The following is a 20423-nucleotide window of genomic DNA, read 5'->3' as shown; positions in this document are numbered from 1 at the left end:
CCGTGAGACTCGTGGGGTGTTAGCAAGGGGCCGGCTGGGTCCGTGAGACTCGTGGGGTGTTAGCAAGGGGCCGGCTGGGTCCGTGAGACTCGTGGGGTGTTAGCAAGGGGCCGGCTGGGTCCGTGAGACTCGTGGGGTGTTAGCAAGGGGCCGGCTGGGTCCGTGAGACTCGTGGGGTGTTAGCAAGGGGCCGGCTGGGTCCGTGAGACTCGTGGGGTGTTAGCAAGGGGCCGGCTGGGTCCGTGAGACTCGTGGGGTGTTAGCAAGGGGCCGGCTGGGTCCGTGAGACTCGTGGGGTGTTAGCAAGGGGCCGGCTGGGTCCGTGAGACTCGTGGGGTGTTAGCAAGGGGCCGGCTGGGTCCGTGAGACTCGTGGGGTGTTAGCAAGGGGCCGGCTGGGTCCGTGAGACTCGTGGGGTGTTAGCAAGGGGCCGGCTGGGTCCGTGAGACTCGTGGGGTGTTAGCAAGGGGCCGGCTGGGTCCGTGAGACTCGTGGGGTGTTAGCAAGGGGCCGGCTGGGTCCGTGAGACTCGTGGGGTGTTAGAGCACGGATCTGTGTGCCGAGCCAGCAGCAGGTGAACAGTAAGAAATGGGGCTGCGGGACAGCAGAGGCGAGCAGGTGGAGGGACCCTAAGCGGGAGGGCCAGTGCGCGCGTGTGGAGGGCCGGGCTCGGTCGGGAGCAGGGACTCTCGCCCACGGCGACAGAGGCGGGGACGTGGAGCTAGGCCGGGGCAGATGGGTTAAGAAGATGAGTGAGGGTCTGACCGCCTTTTAGATAAAGTGGGAATAAGGCATCCGATCCACTCAAGGGGGATGCTGGGGCGGGGGGCAGAGGGGCTTCGAGGGAGGGGAGGAAACGCGAAATAAGCGTTCTGGAGCGGGGGGAAGCAAAGGCCCAGATGAGTGTTTGAGGACTTTCAGGCCGTGTTAATACATGCTCATATTTGTAGCTATGAATAAAAATAACAGTAGTTGGGGGCGCCTGGGTGGCTCAGTGGGTGAAGCGTCTGCCTTCAGCTCAGGTCATGAGCCCTGGGTCCTGGGACTGAGTCCCAAGTCATCAGGCTCCACACTCAGAGGGGAGTCTGCTTCTGCCCCTGCCTCTCCCCCATCCCCACTCATGCGCTGGGGAGAACAGAAGGCCCACAGGTCGGAGGTCAAGGGACCCCCTGGATGGGCGGGACTGGAAGTCAGGGACCTGCTGTCTGGGAGGGGTGGCCAAAGTCAGAAGCACAAGCCCAGGGTGTCAAAGCTGATGTGGCTGTGGCTCAGGTCACAGGCCGTAGGGATCGGTGGCCACTCGGACATGAATCCTGCCTTCTGGAGGCAGAGGAGAGGGAGACCAGCCCTGTCCAGGCACAATGATGGGAGGGCGTTCCTTAGCCTGAAGCTAAGGAGGACATCTTTCTCTCTCTCCCCTCCCCCCACCCAGCGCCCAGAGTCATCACTACTCACTGGAGCTAGAGGGGAAGCGAAGATATCCCCTGTCCGTGGTCCCCTGGCTTCCAACCGTGGGAATCAACACATGGGGTTTGTGAACAGGTTTCTCAACGGTGTTTGCAGCCTGAGCCGACAGCAGGAGCCGCTGGCATGAGAGCCCTGGCCCCCCGGCGGGGCCCGTGTGCCCTGCCCCTTGCCGATGTCCCCCTTCCAGGCCCCCCGTTCCTGCCACACGCTCCTGCCGCCGCGGCGGACTTTCCTCACCTGGATACTGGATGTTGTTCAGGTGGGCAATGAAGTTGCTGTAGTAAGTGTTTTCACCGTGATCCTTGACCTGGAGGAAAAACAGCAGTGCATCGAGTGGAAAGGGGACCTCCGTCTGGTAATCGCGTGCTTTGGTGTCCCTGTTGACTGGGCAGAGCCCGGGGGCAGGGCGGAGGCAGCTGGTTGGAGTCCCAGCTGTGTGGGGAGAGACTGTCTGGCATTCTTTGCCACCGACTGCCTGGCCTCACTGGTCTCTTCCAGGGAGACAGGACGGAAGCATTGGGACAGCTTCCAGGGAAAGAGCCTTCTCAGGGGTGACCGGTGAGGCCCTCAGGGCATGGCCCAAAGTCACTGTCACCATACCCCCCAGGGACTCTGTTTGGGTGGGGTTCACCTCAGGCCAGGTCCCTGTGATGAGGGGGGCTTGGTCCCCTGTGCTCGGTTCCTCATCCTCGGGACTCCTGCCGGAGCGGGGGACAGCCTCTGTCCAAGCCAAAACTGCTCCAATTCTGCTCCCTGCCAGGTCACCACTGTTTTGTGTGAACCTTGACTCTTCAGAAGTCAGAAAAATTACTTTGGTGAAAAAGGTGAATTTCAATGGCTCTTTTCAGTCGGTGGTGTTGGTCTAATTCTTCTTCCACTGTGTATGAATTCCGATTTCTTGGATCTATGAATGCCACTCGCTATTTGTTTTGCTAGGTCCCTCGTGGATTTTTGTTCCTCTGTTCAGCCTTTTGAGTGAAACAAATACCTTCCATGCACGATTTAACCATTTTTAAGTATTAATGGTTGTTCTAGTGATTACAGCTGTTCCCCCTTATCTGAAGGGACCCGCAGTGGGTGCCTAAAGCCATGGGTAGCGCCAAACCCTGTAAATACTACATGTTTTCCTATACATACCTGTAGTAAAGTTTAGTGTATGAATTAGACGCAGTCAGAGACCAACAACAATAAACTAATAATCAAATAGAACAATGATAACAATATACTGAATTAAAAGTTACATGAATGTGGTCTCTCCCCAAATCTCTTGTTGTACTTCACTCACTCTTCTTGGGATGATGCACTTGATCAAATGCCTGCATGACAAGGTCACGGGGGTGAATGACGCAGGCACTGTGACCTAGCATTAGGCTCCTGGAGTAAACATCACTAGAAGGAACATCTCCTTCTGGGCTGCATGTGACCACGGGTAACTATCACCTGGGAAAGGGAAACCAGGGGTAAGGGGGGACTACTGTTCAATATACAACTTATCACAGCCTACCTCCGGTTAGTACTAACTTAATTCCTATAAAATATGGGGACTTTGTTCCAAGCTAGCTCTATTTCTTTCTATTTTCCTCACTTTTGTCATTGACATTACATCTACCTACATCGTAAACCCAACAATTAGTGGTGTAATGATTCCTTTCAACAATCTGATGGGTTTTTTAAAAGAAATCTTTTAAAGACAAGACAAAAACATTTTTAGACGGTCTTTTATAGTTACCATTTCTAGCATTCTTCATTTCTTTCTGCAGATTTGAGTTACTGTTTGATGTCATTGCCTCTCAGCCAGAAGGGTTTTGGGTAATATTTCTTGTAAGACAGATCTGTTAGCAATTATCTCAGTTTTTCTGTATCTGGGAATGCCTTTGTTTCGCCTCATTGTTGAAGGGTGTTAGTTGGATTAGGATTCCTGGTTGACATTCCATGGCTTTCTGATGACTTGTTTCTTTCTTTCTTTCTTTCTTTTTTTTAAGATTTTATTTATTTATTTGACAGAGATCACAAGTAGTCAGAGAGGCAGGCAGGGAGAGAGGAGGAAGCAGGCTCCCTGCCGAGCAGCAAGCCTGATACAGGACTCGATCCCAGGACCCTGGGATTACGACCTGAGCCGAAAGCAGAGGCCCTAACCCACTAAGCCACCCAGGGGCCCTGATGACTTGTTTCTAATGAGAAGTTGGCTGTTAGTTGTACGTCAGTATCCTATTTATAAAAAGTCCTTTTGTCTTGTTGATTTCAACAGTTTGACTCTGATCAGACAAGGGCTTTGTTCAGTTTCCCAGTTTGTAAATTATTTTTTTTCCCACCAAATTTGAGGGAAAATGGGAACATTATTTCTTCCATTTTTTTTCTTTCACTTTCTTTCTCCTCTCCCAGATTGCCACTATGTATATGTTGGGCTGTGTGATCTTGTTCCCATGAATCTCTAAGGCTTTGTTCATTTTTCTTCAGTCTTTTTCCTTTGTTCCTCTTTGATTTATCTGCAAATGTACTGACTCCTTCTGCTGTCTCATCTCTGCTTTGAGACCATGTCGTGAATTTTTCATTTTATTTATTATATTTTTCAACTCCAGACTTTCCACTTGTGCATTTTTGTCATTTCTGTTTCCCTTTTTTGAGTCATTGTCATTATACTTTCCTTTAATTCTTTGAACACAATTTCTTTTAAGTCCTTAAACATGTTTATGATGGTTGTTGGGAAAATCCTATCTGATAAGTCCCTGAGTCCACCAGAGTCATTACCTGTTGGCTGTTGTTTTTTCCTCTTAAATGTGGATCATATTTTCCTATTTCTTTGCATGTCCAACTTTTTTTTTTTTTTGAAAACTGGACATTTAAGTAATATAGGATGTAAATATGATTTCTGATTTTTAAAAAATTCTTTTGTTGGTTTGTGTATCCGTTTAGGAATTTCTTCCACTTCATCTGCAAGATGGGTCTCCCCAGCCACACACAGCAGCTGATGTCTTGGCTCTGTTCTTAAATCTTATTCCTAGGGCCCTCTAGGAACTACCTATATGGTCAACATAGCTTTGTGGTCAGTCAACGATTTTAGCAGAAGTTCTTGTTACCCCTCAAGCCCATCATGTTTGCACCCTCTGCTGCTGGATCTGGATGAGCTGCAAAACACATCCAGAGGTCAGCCACTTAGCAGGTCAGCCACAACTTTCACTTTCTATTACCTTTACTGATAGATCCTGGGGCATGGGCTTTCAACTCACACTCCAAATCAAGTGAGTCATCCACCTCTAGGCAGTAAGATTGCTGGGTTCCCTGTCCAGCCTGCTCCAGGAAAAAGACCTTGCTGACGAAGCTGGAGGTTGGGGCTAGGAAGAGCCCCACTGTTCTAACTCAAAATTCTAGCCACTTTTCACAAACAAATGCCTCGATTTGTTGTTTGACTTTGGTCCAGTTCCAGAACAGAGATATGGTTGGTTTTGGCCATTTTATCCAACTTAGCACTTGTTTGGGGAGACTGAACTCATGACCATTTCCCGCCACCTAGCTGCAGGTCCCACCCTCCAGACCTTCTGAGAAAAGCAGAAAAGCAGGTGTTGATTTACCTGGCAGGTGGCCAGCTTCCCCTTCCCCTCCGGCCAGTTTATGTTTGGCCAACCACGCTGTGATCCCAGCTCCTTTAAATCAGTTGTCGGCACTCACCCAAGATCCCCGGGGCTGGGGACACAGAGGGAACACAGTGTCTGTGAACAGGGGCTTCACTGAGTCAGAGTTGTTTAAGGACGGTGAGCTCAGTAGCAGATGAGGAGGGAAGACCCTTTGTCTACACCTGATGCGACACCAGTCTCTAATGTCACATGTGTCACTTCAGCCTACCTCAATGAGGGCTGCCAGCACAGCCAAGCCGTCTGGTTCACTCTGCGCTCTGTCGTAGCTCTCGTATTTGGAATTGTAGTGAACAATGTGAATCTGTGGGAGCAAGAAAGGTTAAGTCAAGGGCGGTCCCTACAGACTTCATGAGCTTCAGGTGTTCAGGGAAGAATGAAGAGAAAGGTGCTCTCTACCCAAAGCCTCAGCTTGTCCCTCCTAAACAACTCTGACCTCCTTCCCTCTGGGTCTGAGATCCATCAAGACCAGGAAGTTCTCCAATGAGTGGGATTCTGGGGAGATGGCAATTCAAGGACATTTCCCTGACCCCACCCTCCAGGCAGATGAGCTGGCAGTGTCCGGAGGGCTCGTCTGAGGTCACTGGGTTCTCCTGTGATCTCCCAGGGGTGGGCATGAGATACCTTGCTCTGGAGGACACTGTAAACCATGGTCATCTTAAGGACAGATCTATGCAAGAGAGAGAACCCTGAAAATCTAACACAAAGACATTCAGCTGAAACCAAGAGGGCTTGCCCCGTTCTGTGGGCTGTAAACTCCTGCCTTGCACTGTGCTTTCTGTGAGAGCGGGGACCCTGCTTGAATCCCTGACACATATCAGAGATCACTAAATGGTTGTGAATGAATGAAAAAAAAAATCAACTTAGGGTGACTGGACGGTCACCATGCAGTCTCTTTGGCTGTTTTCATAAGGAAAGTGACTGTGGGATTGGAAAGAAGAAAGAGGACCTGGCTGGGGTCCCCAGAGTACCTCCGCCACAAATCGGGTGCCGTCGATGGTGTGCTCAGAGCCCCTGATCTCTGAGGACGCTCCACCCCAGTGGAAATGCATCTGCTCGGCTGTGTACTGGGTGCCGTCGGGGGCCGTCATGCGCATGGTCGGAGGCAGGCTGATCTGCACTGGGAGAGAAGACGAGAGAGGGCTGCGGCCGGTGCACACAGACACGAGGGGTCGGGTCTACCGGCCAGGCAGCTCCCCCGCTCCCCTGCACACTCATGGAGCAAGCCAAGACCACGCCGGCTTAGGATGCCCTGAGCAGGGTCGCTCACGGGGAGGAGGTGACCGGCACACAGGGCAGGCTGGGAGAGCCCGGCTGGGCAGGCACCCACATCAGGGTCCTCACCCTTCTACCCAGACTCGGGGGTCAGGGGCAGGACCACCAGGGGAGGGGGTGACAAGGCCAGCTTGTCAGCCCTAGGGAAGGAGGATGCCCTAGAAAATATGACCAGTGGGTGTGGAAACCAGAATCCCGCTCTCGGCTTCTGACCAGTTTTGTGATTTGCCCACAGCATAGGAATAGGAAGGGGGGTTGGGGGACCTCCGGGGACTAGTGTGATGACTTTTATTCCCAGAGCACTGTTTGCGAGGCCAAGTTGAGGTGTTAAATATCATCATCCTGGGTAGCTTTTTAAGAATAGCCCAACTGAGCTCCTTGCTCAGTGGGGAGCTGCTTCTCCCTCTGCCCCTCCCCCGGCTCGTGCGCACGCTCTCTCTCTCTCTCTCTCTCTCAAATAAATGAATAAATAAAATGAATGAATGAATAAATAAATAAATAAAAGAACAGCCGACTCCACTCCATAAAACCCCTGTAAGCTTCAGTGCTTTTATGGACAAGGAGGCCAACCTGGGGAGGGGGAAAGCCTTCCTTGCTCAGAGGCACAAGATCACACGGTGGGTGGGGGAGGCAGACCAGGCCAAGAATGGGTCATGGTGGGGACAGGATATCACCTACAGGCTTCCACTTCTCTTTGGAAGACAAGAGATCACATTCTGCAGCAAGTCAGGAAACACACGGACCCCTGGCCTGGGGCTTAACTTGTTCTGATCAGTGGATGCGTTCAAGTGTTAAGTTCTTGCCGCCGAAAACGGGCTACTCTTCCCACTTCCTCCTCCTGCCCGGTGCCCTACAGATTGGCCCCAGGGAGGTCCCTCTGGTCAGCTAGCTGCTGTTTGCTTCAACGGTTCAGGCCTCAGAGACATTTGAACATTCTGAAATGAGCCAGGGAAAAGGGAGACTCCAGAGGGCGAGAGAAGAGAGTGACCTAGGAAAAGATCTATGAGGATGTACATAATTTAGGTCTGGGAAAGGACAAGCAGCATCTATTCTGTTAGCCGGGTCTTCCCGCTGAAAGTCATCGAAGAGAGGCGCCTGGGCGCCTCAGTCATTAGGCATCTGCCTTCGGCTCGAGTCATGATCGCAGGGCCCTGGGGTCGAGCCCACGTCAGGCTCCCTGCTCAGCGGTGAGTCTGTTTCTCCTGCTGCTGCTCCACCTGCTTGTGCTCTCCCCCCCCTCTCTCTTTCTCAAGTAAATAAGTAAAATCTTTAAAAAAATAAATAAAAACTTCTATCTTGTAAAAGACACTATGAGGAGACTTAGAAGATAAGCTTCAGACTAGGAGAAGATATTTGCAAAAGATGCATCTGATGAAGGACTCCTAGCCGAAATGTACAAAGAACCCTTTAACACTCAACAATAAGAAAACAACCAACCTGATTTTAAAAAAAAATGGGCTGGGGACGCCTGGGTGGCTCAGTTGGTTAAGCAGCTGCCTTCGGCTCAGGTCATGATCCCAGCGTCCTGGGATCAAGTCCCACATCGGGCTCCTTGCTCCGCAGGGAGCCTGCTTCTCCCTCTGACTCTGCCTTCCACTCTGCCTATGCTTGCTCTCACTTGCTCTCCCTCTGACAAATAAATAATAAATAAAATCTTTAAAAAAAAAAAAAATGGGCTGGAAACCTTAGCAAACACCTCACCAAAGACACACAGACTGCAAATAAGCAGGTTCAGGGAGACTCCACGTTGTAGGTCATCAGGGAAATACAAATGAGCAACAGTGAGATACACGTGCACTTATCAGAACAGCCCAAATCCAGGACACTGACTACAGCAAATGCTGGGAGGGCGCGGCGGGCAGGAGCTCGCGCAGGGCGTGTGGGGGCGCGACATGGTGCGGTCCCTTTGGAAGACAAAGCTAAACGCAGCCGTACCATCACGTTCATTGGTCTTTACCCAGTGGTAAAACCAAATTCTGCACCTGGATGTCTATGACAGCTTTATTCATAATTACTGAATGATGAACTTGAAAGTGGCCAAGATGCCCGTTCAGTATGTGAATGGATAAACTGTGGTCTATCCAGACAACGGAATATTATTCAATGCTAAAAAGAAACGAGCTATTGGGTGCCTGGGTGGCTCAGTGGGTTAAGCCTCTGCCTTCAGCTCAGGTCATGATCCCAGGGTCCTGGGATCGAGCCCCGCATCGGGCTCTCTGCTCAGCAGGGAGCCCTCTTCCCCTCTCTCTCTCTGCCTGTTTCTCTGCCTACTTGTGATCTCTCTCTCTCTGTCAAATGAATAAATAATCTTAAAAAAAAAAAAAGAAAGAAATCAGTTATCAAGCCATGAAGAGACATGGAGGAACCTTAAATGCATTACTAAATGAAAGAAGCCAATCTGAGAAGGCCACCTACTATGTAATTCCAACTCTGTGACATTCTGGAAAAGTCCAAACTACAGAGACAATCAAAAGGTCTGTGGCTGCTGGGGTAGAGGGGGAGATAAACAGGCAGAGCACAGGGGACAATTAGGACCATGAAAACACTGTGTATGATTCTGTAACAATGGATACTGTCATTCTCATTGGTTCAAACCCATAGAATGTGTAAGTTAAGAACGACCGGGGCACCTGGGTGACTCAGTGGGTTAAAGCCTCTGCCTTCAGCTCGGGTCATGATCCTGGGATCCTGAGATCGAGCCCCACATCAGGCTTTCTGCTTGGTGGGGAGCCTGCTTCCCCCCATCTCTCTGTCTGCCTCTCTGTCCACTTGTGATCTCTTTCTGTCAAATAAATAAACAAAATCTTTTAAAAAAAAAAAAAAAAGAAAGAAAGAAAGAAGAAAGAAAAGAATGACCCCTAAGGCAAACTCTGGACCAAATTATACTGTGTCAAGGTAGAGTCATCCTTGATTTAAAAAAAAAAAAAAGTATTTTTCTGGGGGACCTGCATGGCTCAGTTGGTTAAGCAACTGACTTTTGATTTTGGCTCTGGTCATGATCTTGGGGTTGTGAGATGGAGCCCCATATGGGGCTCCATGCTCAGCCCTGAGTCTGCTTGAGATTCTTTCTCCCTCTCCCTCTGCCCCTCCTTCTGCTCACTCTCTAAATAAATAAAGAAATAAAATCTTTTAAAAATATATCATTCGGGGCGCCTGGGTGGCTCAGTAGTTTAAGCCTCTGCTTTCAGCTCAGGTCATGATCCCAGGGTCCTGGGATCGAGCCCCACATCGGGCTCTCTGCTTCAGCAGGGAGCCTGCTTCCCCCCCTCTCTCTCTCTGCCTGCCTCTCTGCCTAGTTGTGATCTCTGTCAAATAAATAAATAAAATCTTTAAAAAAAAAAAAAATATATATATATATATCATTCGGGCACCTGGGTGGCTCAGTTGGTTGAGCAGCTGCCTTTGGCTCAGGTCATGATCCTGGACTTCCGGGATCGAGTCCCGCATCGGGCTCCCAGCTCCTTGGGGAGTCTGCTTCTCCCTCTGATCTTCTCCTCTCTCATGCTCTCTCTCACTCATTCTCTTTCAAATAAATATATAAAATCTTTAAAAATAAATAAATAAAAATAAAAATATATCATTCTGGTAAGTAATATGGATAATGTATGTGGAGGCAGAGGGTATATGAGAAGTCTCTGCATTTTCCTCTTCATTTTGCTATGCACCTAAGACTGCTCAAAAAAAAAATGAAGTCAATTAAAAATACATGTATACAAGTCCGTATATATGTACATATATAAGTGTGTATGTATATCCGTATATATGTACATATATAAGTGTGTACATGTATAAGTGTGTGTATGTATATGCATATATGTATATTAGGTTCTAAGATCTAAAAGGTAATAAATGTTTAATCAAAATCAAAAGTAATAAATGTTTAATTATATCGTATCAACTTTCTTGTTAAACTTACTCAACAAAATGTTATCAGATTTGAAAATTGGTTGAGTGGGGTGGTGTTGTTGCCTTTTTCCTTCAGGAGAATTCTTGAAGCTTGGAGCTTGCTGACAATGTAAAGCCAATTGTAAAGAATTCTAAAAATCTTGCAAAATACTTGACATAAAAAAACGTTAAGTAATGGGAGCTGTTTGAGTGCTTTCCCATAGGTTTGACATGATGTCAGGTGGACTGGGGACCCTACAGGCTACCAGCCTCTAGAGAACCCAGTACAGCCCATAGGAGGAAGTTCCAGGGTTTTCTCCAAACTGGGAGGAGGGAGCCACTGGGACCCCCTGGGAAGCTAGGACCTTCCTAACACTTCCCCTCTCCTGGGTCCTCAGCACAAAGCCCTACCCGGCAGGTCCATGTCACCAGTGGGGGTTTTCAGTCGTTCGATACTTCCGGCTGCCTGTCCTGGTGGGGTCAACCCAGCTTCCTCCCTGCCTTCAGTTGCTACCTGTAGCCCCTCTTCATCGAGGGCAAGGACTGGACGAAGGGCAATTTCAGCGATTGACAATGTTATTTAATTATTACTGTTTTAACAAAGAAAAGGAGTCCTTAAGAAAAAGCCTGAGGTCAAATTCTTAGATTTCAAATACTGAGAACTGCGGGTCTAATTATCCTCTCTTGGAAGAGCCATGACTTAAGGTTCCCCTAATCTGGCCCAACCATTACTGTAATTATTAATGTTCATGTTGGTATGAACCAAAATAAATGTTTATTGAACCAAAAAAACGGGGGAGGGGGTTTGCAATCTGCCAATTTGCTGGAGGCTTCAGAGAGAAACTTTGGAAGTAGGAGCTTGACATTAAAGATAAAATCAGGCTTTCATGAATTATTTGTGGAGTTCAGGGATCCAGGCCACATGTGCCTGAGGGCTTTTATAGCTCTTCACTCTCCTGGGTCTACCAACCCATCAAGGGCAACTGCTTTTATCTTCTCAATTGTGCAAATAGGAGATCTAAATCCTGTGACCCCAGGCACCTATGTGGGTGGGCAGTAAGTCGGCCTAGCCCAGGAGGAAGTGGGGAGGGGGGTGTCCGAGGAGGAAGACAGGGTTGAGGAATCAGACATCCAGGGGCAGGGAGTGGCCTGGGTGCAGCTCAGCCGCCAGAGACCAGGTGACCTTAAGTCCTTCAGCCTCCCAATGTCCTCACCTCCAGCCCTAACAATGACCCCTGCCATGGGTGGGGGTATCATGAGGCTCAGAGGAGAGGGGCCCACTTGGAAAATCAAAAGTATGTTCAGGGGCGCCTGGGTGGCTCCGTGGGTTAAGCCGCTTCTCAGGTCATGATCTCAGGGTCCTGGGATCAGGCTCTCTGCTCAGCAGGGAGCCTGCTTCCCTCTCTCTCTCTCTGCCTGCCTCTCCGTCTACTTGTGATTTCTCTCTGTCAAATAAATAAATAAAATCTTAAAAAAAAAAAAAAAAAAAAGTATGTTCAGTAAACACAAAGCAAGGGTTTTCCAGTTGTCCAGTCCAGGCTTCTGAACTGGGGGTGGTCTACAAGACCCAAGTCAGCCTTTTCCTGTCTGACCTCTACCTCCTCCCTAGAAGAGGACCCATTCAAGGCCCCAAGAGTCTCTTTTTAAAACCTTTGAAGGATGCCTGGGTGGCTCAGTCGATTAAGCATCTGCCTTTGGCTCAGGTCACGATCCCAGAGTCTTGGGATCCAGATCAGGCTCCCTGCTCATCAGGGAGCCTGCTTCTCCCTCTCCCACTCCCCCTGCTTGTGTTCTTGCTCTCTCTGATAAATAAATAAATCTATCTCTAGAAAAATAAATAAAACCTTTGAGAAATCCTGGGCCCTCCTGTCAGGCATTTTGAGCCAATCAGACTCAATGCAGAAAATATGGAAAAATCAGACGAGGGCACAGATCCCCGAGGACAAGCGGGTCCCTGGCGTCAGCGGCACAGACTCCGTGGGCTGCATTTCCCACTGGCGGGGTTGGAGTGAGCTGGGGGAGAGGTCAGCCCGCGGAAGGAAGGATCCAGCCAGGAATTGAGGCCAAAGACTGAGCACCAAACCCCCCCTCCACCCCGTGCAAAGCTTGGCGTGGGGGCCACCACCCGCCTGTGGCCTGCAGCGCCCAGCCTGCGCTCTGCATCTCCCTCAGGCCGCTCCGGCATCTGGCACCTGCTGCTGGGGCTGAGTGTGAGGGGACAGCGTCCTGCCACCTGCTCCTTACCTGTGTGGCCGTTGTTGATCATGCGGAACTCGCCCTCCTGGACCCCGTAGCCTGTCAGGTTCAGAGCCTTCAGGGAGGGGTTGTACTGAACTTTTCTCCTCTCCAGGTTGATGGGGGACTGTCTCCTCCCGCCGCAGGTGGGGTACTCCCTTGGCCAATGCAGTTCATCCAGCGCCCCCTCTGTGATAGGAGAGAGCCAAGGGGGTCAGAGTTGGAGGGACTCAGCGCACAGCAGGGCCTGCCCAGCAGGAGGCCAGGATCAAGGTTAGAGGTCTACCTTCTAGAAAGCAGAGCCTGACCCCTAGAAGTCAGAATCTGCTTCGTAGAACCTGGTGTCTCGGGGACGTGACCCGGATTCCAAACTCCCCTGTTGTCACTGGCACCAAGAACAGTTGGTGTTTGGAAAACAATAAAGGTCTTTAATATATAAATTTTAATATATTTTTATGTTTATATTTTTATATGTATGTTTATAGTAAATATATTGTATATATTATATTAAATCTATTAAATCTATATTTAATATATATAACATATGTTGTATGATTCATATTTTTATATTATATATATTTTATGTAATATATATATTTATATTTTTTAATATTTATATTTATGTAGCTTGGTTTTCCCCTGGAATGGGGATAAATGCACTAGAAGGCTCCTCAGGGCTTGGTGTTACTGAATTACTCTTAGGGGTCCAGTCCCCATGTTCTTCTAATGGCACAGCTTTCCTTCCCCTCTCCCAACAATCATGCAGCGCCCGCTCCCTCTGCAGCACCCCCCCAACTGTTTCCTTGCTCCAGCCCCATGCGCTGGGTCTCAGTAGGGTAGAGACCCCCAGGTTGCCTACACCTATGGATTCAGGACAAGAAGGTAAAGCATCAGGTTCAAAGATGACCAAAGTGATTAGTTGAAAAAAACCAAAGTAAGGAAATGTCTCATTTTAGAGTGCGTGATCATTCCAGGGAGGAAAGGAAGAAAGCTCGTCGCTATAATGGGCCCACACCTTCGCAGTCGGGAATCCAAGCTCTCCCCCCGTTAGGGAGTAGCTGTATGGCAAATGCCTGGCTTGTTTTAAGGAAGGTGTTTGTTTGGGGACCCCTCACAGTTGCTTGGTTTTGCAATCAACAGAAAAGTCAATTTTTTATTTCTCTGCTCTTCTCGATTTAATCCTACAAACCAGTATTTAAACAATTCTTTCCCAGAGGTGGGATGCCAGGATCAAGGCCGGTGGCCCCAAGCACAGCCCCTGCATGGATCAAGAGGCTTTGGCCTGTGTCCCTAGCTGTGCTGCAGATTTCCCGAGGATTCCTAAAAGGCCTTTGAAGTAGCCTCCCCAAGTGTTGCTGGGCCCCTGACGGCTTTCAGGAAGGCCTGCGGTCTCGTGGGCTGGGCTGAGCCCGAGAAGGACAAGACCTGCCTGTTGGAATCTTTCTCTTGCTTATCCTTCTGAACCACCCTTCGTACCAACGAGCCGCACAAAGCTGAACTCCAGGGCCTCCACGGCTCTGGCCACGTGTGGCCTCCTCTGCTCCAGAGCGGAGCCATAGGCCACAGCTGACGCCCTGCCCTCTGACGCCGGACTCTCTGAGCCACCCATGATCTCCCTAATTCTGCTGCCCTTAACTCAACAAGACACGCATCCACCATGAATATATGCTTCCCTTGGGGTCCAAAGCTGGTGGGGGCACCGTGGGGAGAGTAAGTCAGTCAGCAGCCCTGAGAGTCCTCCAGAGCCCGATCCCTGGGTGCAGTGTAGGGAAAGGGGGGCAGGGCAGGAGCTCTCTTCACCACCCCATGGGGGGGGTGACTCGGGTCCAGATGTGCACCTGTGGACCTTAGCAAGGTCATGGCTACTGGGAGGCGGCAGCCCCGGAGGCTGTGCAAAGGTGTTGGGTTCTCAGGAAGTCAGGATGTTCTGGGTAAACTTCCAGAGAGACCATGAACTCTCCAAGAAGAAAACTCCACAAACCCGCGCGACCTCTGTGAGATGGCAGGGAGCCTGTTCTAGCAACTTCCTCCTCCACTGCAGAGCCCGAGAAAGCAGAGGGCTTTGCAGTCAGTGGCGGCAAGCGGGCTTCCAACCAGGAGCATGGCCAGGAAAGGTTCTAAGGCAAAAACACCTGCCGGGGAATCTTGGGCATCCCCGACCAAGACCTGGTTGTCCACGAAGGGAGAGCAAGCTCCCCTTGTCCCCGATTGGAGGTCTGAGTTCTGCACACTCTCTGTAGGCGGACAGGGCAGCTCCCGCAGGGGTGAGGGTGACAAGGAAAGGCACAAACCCAGCGGGTGTAAGGGGGGCGCTTACCTGAGTAGCTCCACTCAGACCCGTGCTGGGCCTGGGCCCCCAGGAAGAGCAGAGCCACCAGAGCCACCAGAGCCATCATGGTGCCACGGGTCTGGAATCGCGCTGATCCTGGGGCGCTCTTCTTTTAAAAGCTCAGAAACTGTAAATAACAATTTACCCAGTCTCGCTGACTGACCCACCCTCCGCTGCGCCCACTAAAACAATAACACCTTCCCACAATGGTCCTTGTGACTCTGGTGACGGGCCAGGTGACGTGCGCTCGCCCAGGCCCGCTGGTGTCATCGCCACGTGTGCTGAGCCCACGCTTGGGGTTGTTCCATGTCCTAACTTATGAAAACTCCCTTGAAGGACCACACAGTGCACCCTTTGTAGATGAGTGCCCACAGGACAGGGGAAAGGCCCAAGGCAGAGAGAGGCAGGATGGGAAGGATTTCCCGGGACAATGACATTTCCTGTGCCCTTGATCCTGGCAAGCGGGGACTCTGGGAATGGGTGAGGGCTGTCCCTGAAAGCCCTCGCCAGATTCGGCTTGGCATCTCCTGCCCATCTCAGCAGTGCCCAGAGGCTGCCCCTGCAGACCTGGGCTGTCTCGGCCAGCTGTCCTTGGAAATGGCGTGCCTGGCCCTCACCCCCCAGGCTTGGGCATGGACCAGAGAGTCCCACCTGGAGGCCCTGTTCTTGGCCTCGCTCTTGAATCACCTGTGGACCCTGGGGCCCCAGCTCGGGACCCACATCCCAGGGCATTCCTCGGGGCCATGGAGCCTGTGTGGGCATCCTGTTTCTCCAGGGGAAGCCTTTGTTCTGACAGCTGCCATGGGCCCAGTCACACCCAGACGGGTTGGATGGGCGGTGTGCCTAATCCTTCCGTGTCTCCTTGGGTAAACAGTCCTTGAAACCCGCTGAGGGAGAAACTTTTGAGTTTATACCTGCTGACAGGTCAGCATTTCCCATGCCCTTCCGAGAGGGCAAAGGCACAGGGCAAGCAGCATCCCCCAGGGCGCACGGGGCTCTGCCCGGACACAGAGGACATCCTGTTCTGGAGAGCAGCGCTACCCCGTCCCCCTCCCCGAGCTCGTCACATGCCCCCTCCCTGGAGCCCAGAGGATGCTGGACCCACTCCGCGCCAGCGCGAAAGGATTCTGGCCAAGAGCAAGGGTTCTTCCGATCCCCGCTCTGCCACTGATGAGCTGTGTGGGACCCCGAGCAAGTTACTCACCCCCTCTATGCCTCAGTTTCCCCACCTTGAATAAGCGTTCACGAGAGGACCTCCCTCCTTGTGTGTGGCCACTGGCAGCACCTTCTACCCAGATCCCTCACTTTACGAAGAAAGGAAGCCAGCCCGTTAGTGAGGGGCTGGAGGGAAAATGAAGGACTCATCCCCCCCCTGCTGGAACTCTCTTACACGTTTTCAGAAATTAGAAGCTTGCTCTCCAGTCTTTGCAAAGAGAGTCACGTCCTGCCTGCTGGGCTCCAGCCCTGGGTGAGACCCCACTTCTCCTGAGGACAGCAAGGACGCCGGGGACCTTCCCCAAGGCCAGGGACCCCTGACATCGAGCGGGCAGGGAAACACGAACCAGGCGTGTAAGCGTTTTTCTTGGGAATCTGAGGTGGGACTCGAGGAAAGAGGGAGCACAGAGGGAGCCTGAAAGTCACAGGGGGCGGCGGCTGCTGGTGCAGAGCCCGAGCGGGGGAGGCAGGAGGGAAAGGGAGGCTGAGTGAGGGGTAGGGGCAGCCCGCAGAGAGAGGGAGGGAGTGGGGGGCACAGGGCAGTGTGAGGAGACAGGACCCATCCTCACAGGAAGGAGGGCTCAGGGAGCAGGTGTCCACAGCCACTGCCCAGGAATGGGAGGGCGTCGGTTACTCCCCATGACTCCATTTCCCACGGGTTCCCCTGTCCTGCACTCAGAGTTTGGGGGACGCCCAGGGAGCCCCGGCCCTTTTGCTGCCCCACGGAGGCCTCCAGTAAGCACACGTGAGTCTGTCGTTTTAGCAACCTCACCAAGCAGCCATCCTTCTCTGAATCCTTGGCTCGGGCAAGAACCGGGGAGGGCTGGGAATCTGTGCCGCTGGCTAACGTGGACAACAGGCGGTTAGAGTGAGTAATTGGGTTAATCGAGTGGTCCGACCAGCCGGGACCCACCTGCTAATGAGCGCATCTTACTAGAGAAAGAGGGTCCCTCCCTCTTCTCGGTGGCAGACTCTAATGACATCGTCAACACCGTCAAGCAGGGTCCCTTTCTTTGCCTACACTCTAACTCACTGTCTTCTTCTTCTTCTTTTTTTTTTTTTTTTAGACATTTTTTTCTCTTTAGAATTTATTTATTTATTTGGCAGACAGAGATCACAAGTAGGCAGAGAGGCAGGCAGAGAGAGGAGGAAGCGGGCTCCCCGTCAAACAGAGAACCCGATGCGGGGCTCGATCCCAGGACCCTGGGATCATGACCTGAGCGGAAGGCAGAGGCTTAACCCGCTGAGCCACCCAGGCGTCCCCTGACTCACTGTCTTCTTCAACCACAAAATTTTCCATTCACTTTGAACATGAGTTTCCTCCTTGTATTTGCGAAGCATGCTGCTTGTTTTGGTTCGAGATTTGTTTCATTTTAACTTGTTTTTTTAGGGTGTCACATTCGACTCTGAACTCGCTTCTGCCATCATCAGACCACATCTCTGGCTCATCAAAGCTGTGTCTAATTCTAAACTCCTGTTTTTCTAGCCCTATGGCTTGAGGGACTGGCTGAGACGAACTGACAAGTATGCCATTTTCAAAGTAATACCATATCAAAAATGAGAAGGGAGCTTTGTTCTTCCTCAGTGCCACCACAGCGCCGTGACGGAGGCCCACGGAGGCAAAGGAAAGGAAGAAGCAAGGATGTGTGATCAGCCCAGGTAAACAGGGAAGCACCATCAGCCCAGGTGAGCTGGGAGGGGTGGTCAACCCAGGGGAGCAGGGAGAAGAGGTCAACCCAGGTGAGCGGAGAGACAAGGTCAACCCTGGTGAGCAGGGAGGGTGATCACCCCAGGTGAGCAGGGAGGAGTGGTCAGCCCAGGTGAGCAGGGAGGGGTGGTCAAGTCAGCCCAGGTGAGCCAATGCTCAGGTTTGCATAAGACTAGCCTAGAAGAATGGGTCTGTCTACCCAAGAATATGCACATTCTGGTTATAGTAATACAGATGGGCCACCATTTCATTCAGGAGAGCTAGCTCAGGAATCCTAAAGAATGAGTCATGCTCAACAAGTGAACTTTCTAGCTGGTTAAAGGCTCCATTCTACATAAGTACCAACACACAGTCTCTTTTGGATTAAAACTTCTCAAATGTATTACAATCATGCCTATTTTCTTAAACAGATTTAGCTAAACATAATTAAACTTTTCCTAATGACTGAGACTCACTGAGAGGAAAATCAATTATCTTGCATCATCACCTATTAAATGTCCCCTGGGCCTATAACTATATAAGACTGTTCTCCCTACATGAAACAACCCCTGGTATATTTTTTGATTTCTTAGATGTTGAGGGCGGGGATTGGCTAGCTTAGTTATTAAAGCAATATAAGCTGATGTTCCTGAGAGGTATTCTAATTATTAACATTGAGAAGGCCAGCGCGTGACCAATCAGGACAGAAGTGAGACTTGGTGCCTTGGCAGGTCTGGAAGCCCCGTGCTTTGCCAGGAGCTAACCCTTTTGTTGGAGGACTGTATGGAGACTGCCAGGCCGGAGCCGCGCTGGGCAGCACGAGTGTCTGGAGGTACCCGTGTGTTTCTGCTTAATTTTTGCAGATAGCACTGGTCACATGGGCAGCCAATTGTTTCCTCTTAGGGTCATCTGTTTGCCTGCGCTCATCTCCTGCCTTTTTGTGTACTGGTTTTTACCAGTTTGGCTAGAAATCAGTTGACTACACATCTTAGAATTACATGCACAAGAAGAATGAATGGAGCTGAACTGAGAGCCCACACAGGTTGTACTAAAGCCAAAATATGCAAACTCTGAAGCACCTTTTTTTTTTTTGCATATCTTTTATTTTCTTTTAGATTTTTTTTTTTAAGATTTTGTTTATTTATTTGAGAGAGAGAGAGAGAGATCATAAGTAGGCAGAGAGTCAGGCAGAGAGAGGGGGGGAAGCAGGCTCCCTGACAAGCAGAGAGCCCCATGTGGGGCTCGATCCCAAGACCCTGAGATCATGACCTGAGCCGAAGGCCGAGGCTTAACCCACCGAGCCACCCAGGTGCTCCTTTTTTAGATTTTTAAAAAATTTATTTATTTGGGGCGCCTGGGTGGCTCAGTGGGTTAAAGCCTCTGCTCAGCAGAGATCCTGCTTCCTTCTCTCTGCCTGCCCCTCTGCCTACTTGTGATCTCTCTCTCTCTCTGTCAAATAAATAAAATATTTTTTAAAAATTTTATTTATTTGACAGAGAGAGAGGGAGATCACAAGTAGGCAGAGGGGCAGGCAGAGCGCGGGATGGGGGAGCAAGCAGGCTCCCTGCTGAGCAGAAAGCCTGATGCAGGCCTAGATCCCAGGACCCTGGGATCATGACGGGAGCCAAAGGCAGAGGATTTAACCCACTGAACCACCCAGGTACCCCTTATTTTATTTTTTTAAGTAAGCTCTACACCCAGCATGGGACTTGAACTCACAACCTAGATCAAGAGTCGTATGCTCTTACCAAGTGAGCCAGCTAGGCAACCTTGAATCATCTTTTTTGACTTATATAAAAAGTATTTATTTCCTTTCTGACTTGCAACTATGTCCCTATATGTAAGTATTAATGTAACTAAATTGTCATATTAAATAATCTGCTGGGGGCGCCTGAGTGGCTCAGTGGGTTAAAGCCTCTGCATTCTGCTCAGGTCATGATCTCAGGGTCCTGGGATCGAGCCCCGCATTGGGCTCTCTGCTCAGTAGGGAGCCTGCTTCCCTCTCTCTCTGCCTGCCTCTCTGCCTGCTTGTGATCTCTGTCAAATAAATAAATAAAATCTTTAAATAATCTGCTGGCAGACTATTCAGCCATATCCACCTGCATCAGTGGGATGCCCATGTTTCCTCCACCAACCTCTCTGGGAAGATACCCAGTCTTATAGGATATCTTCCAACTCATCCATCCCCCCAGAATTCAGTATTTAGGGTGTCTACCAGCAGGCAGATCCCTCCATCATATCTACCCTTGGTCCAGTAACATCTCCCCACACATTCACACACAAAAATACCACCCAGACCAAAACCCTGGTGGAAATTCTTTTCTCCATTATTAGTTTAGGTATTAACAAAACCGGAACCAACTCCTAACAACATTTACAGCCCAGCCTGCCATTAACATTCAGAGCACCTTATCTGTGTAAACTCACCATAAGACCTGGCGTTGGAACCGGTCCTCTCTTTTGCACCTGCTGGCTGGACCATCTGCTGCTTCTTCTTCATCTGTAGACCAGAGTCTTGCTTATATCCCTTTCATGCACTCCACACCCACCTGCCTTCTGGAGGACAGTCCATGCCTGTCAGCTCCACCCTGAAACCAGTCAGTAAACAATTCCAAATCTATACTGAGTTCTGACTCTCCCCCTTACACTCAAGCGAATGGTTGTGAAAGTAGACTGTATCAGTTTCCTGTTGCTGCTATAA

General features: G+C 50.4%; 1 protein-coding gene across 1 annotated transcript in view; it reads right to left on the bottom strand.

Moving 5' to 3' along the window:
* CA6 (carbonic anhydrase 6) overlaps positions 1-20212 on the bottom strand; it is a 30445-nt gene extending 10233 nt beyond the window's left edge. The window contains exons 1-6 of the mRNA XM_059137382.1: positions 20150-20212; positions 14809-14947; positions 12501-12680; positions 6068-6216; positions 5308-5400; positions 1705-1774 (exon numbers count right to left, since the gene is read on the bottom strand). Coding sequence (XP_058993365.1) covers positions 1705-1774; positions 5308-5400; positions 6068-6216; positions 12501-12680; positions 14809-14887 — 571 coding nt within the window. The 5' untranslated portion in view covers positions 14888-14947; positions 20150-20212. The remainder of the gene's footprint in view (positions 1-1704; positions 1775-5307; positions 5401-6067; positions 6217-12500; positions 12681-14808; positions 14948-20149) is intronic.
* Between the last annotated feature and the right edge of the window lie 211 nt (positions 20213-20423).

The sequence above is a fragment of the Mustela lutreola genome, chromosome 10, assembly GCF_030435805.1.
Source record: "Mustela lutreola isolate mMusLut2 chromosome 10, mMusLut2.pri, whole genome shotgun sequence".
Classification (NCBI taxonomy): Eukaryota; Metazoa; Chordata; class Mammalia; order Carnivora; family Mustelidae; genus Mustela; species Mustela lutreola.
This window is presented reverse-complemented; position numbering and strand designations above follow the sequence as displayed.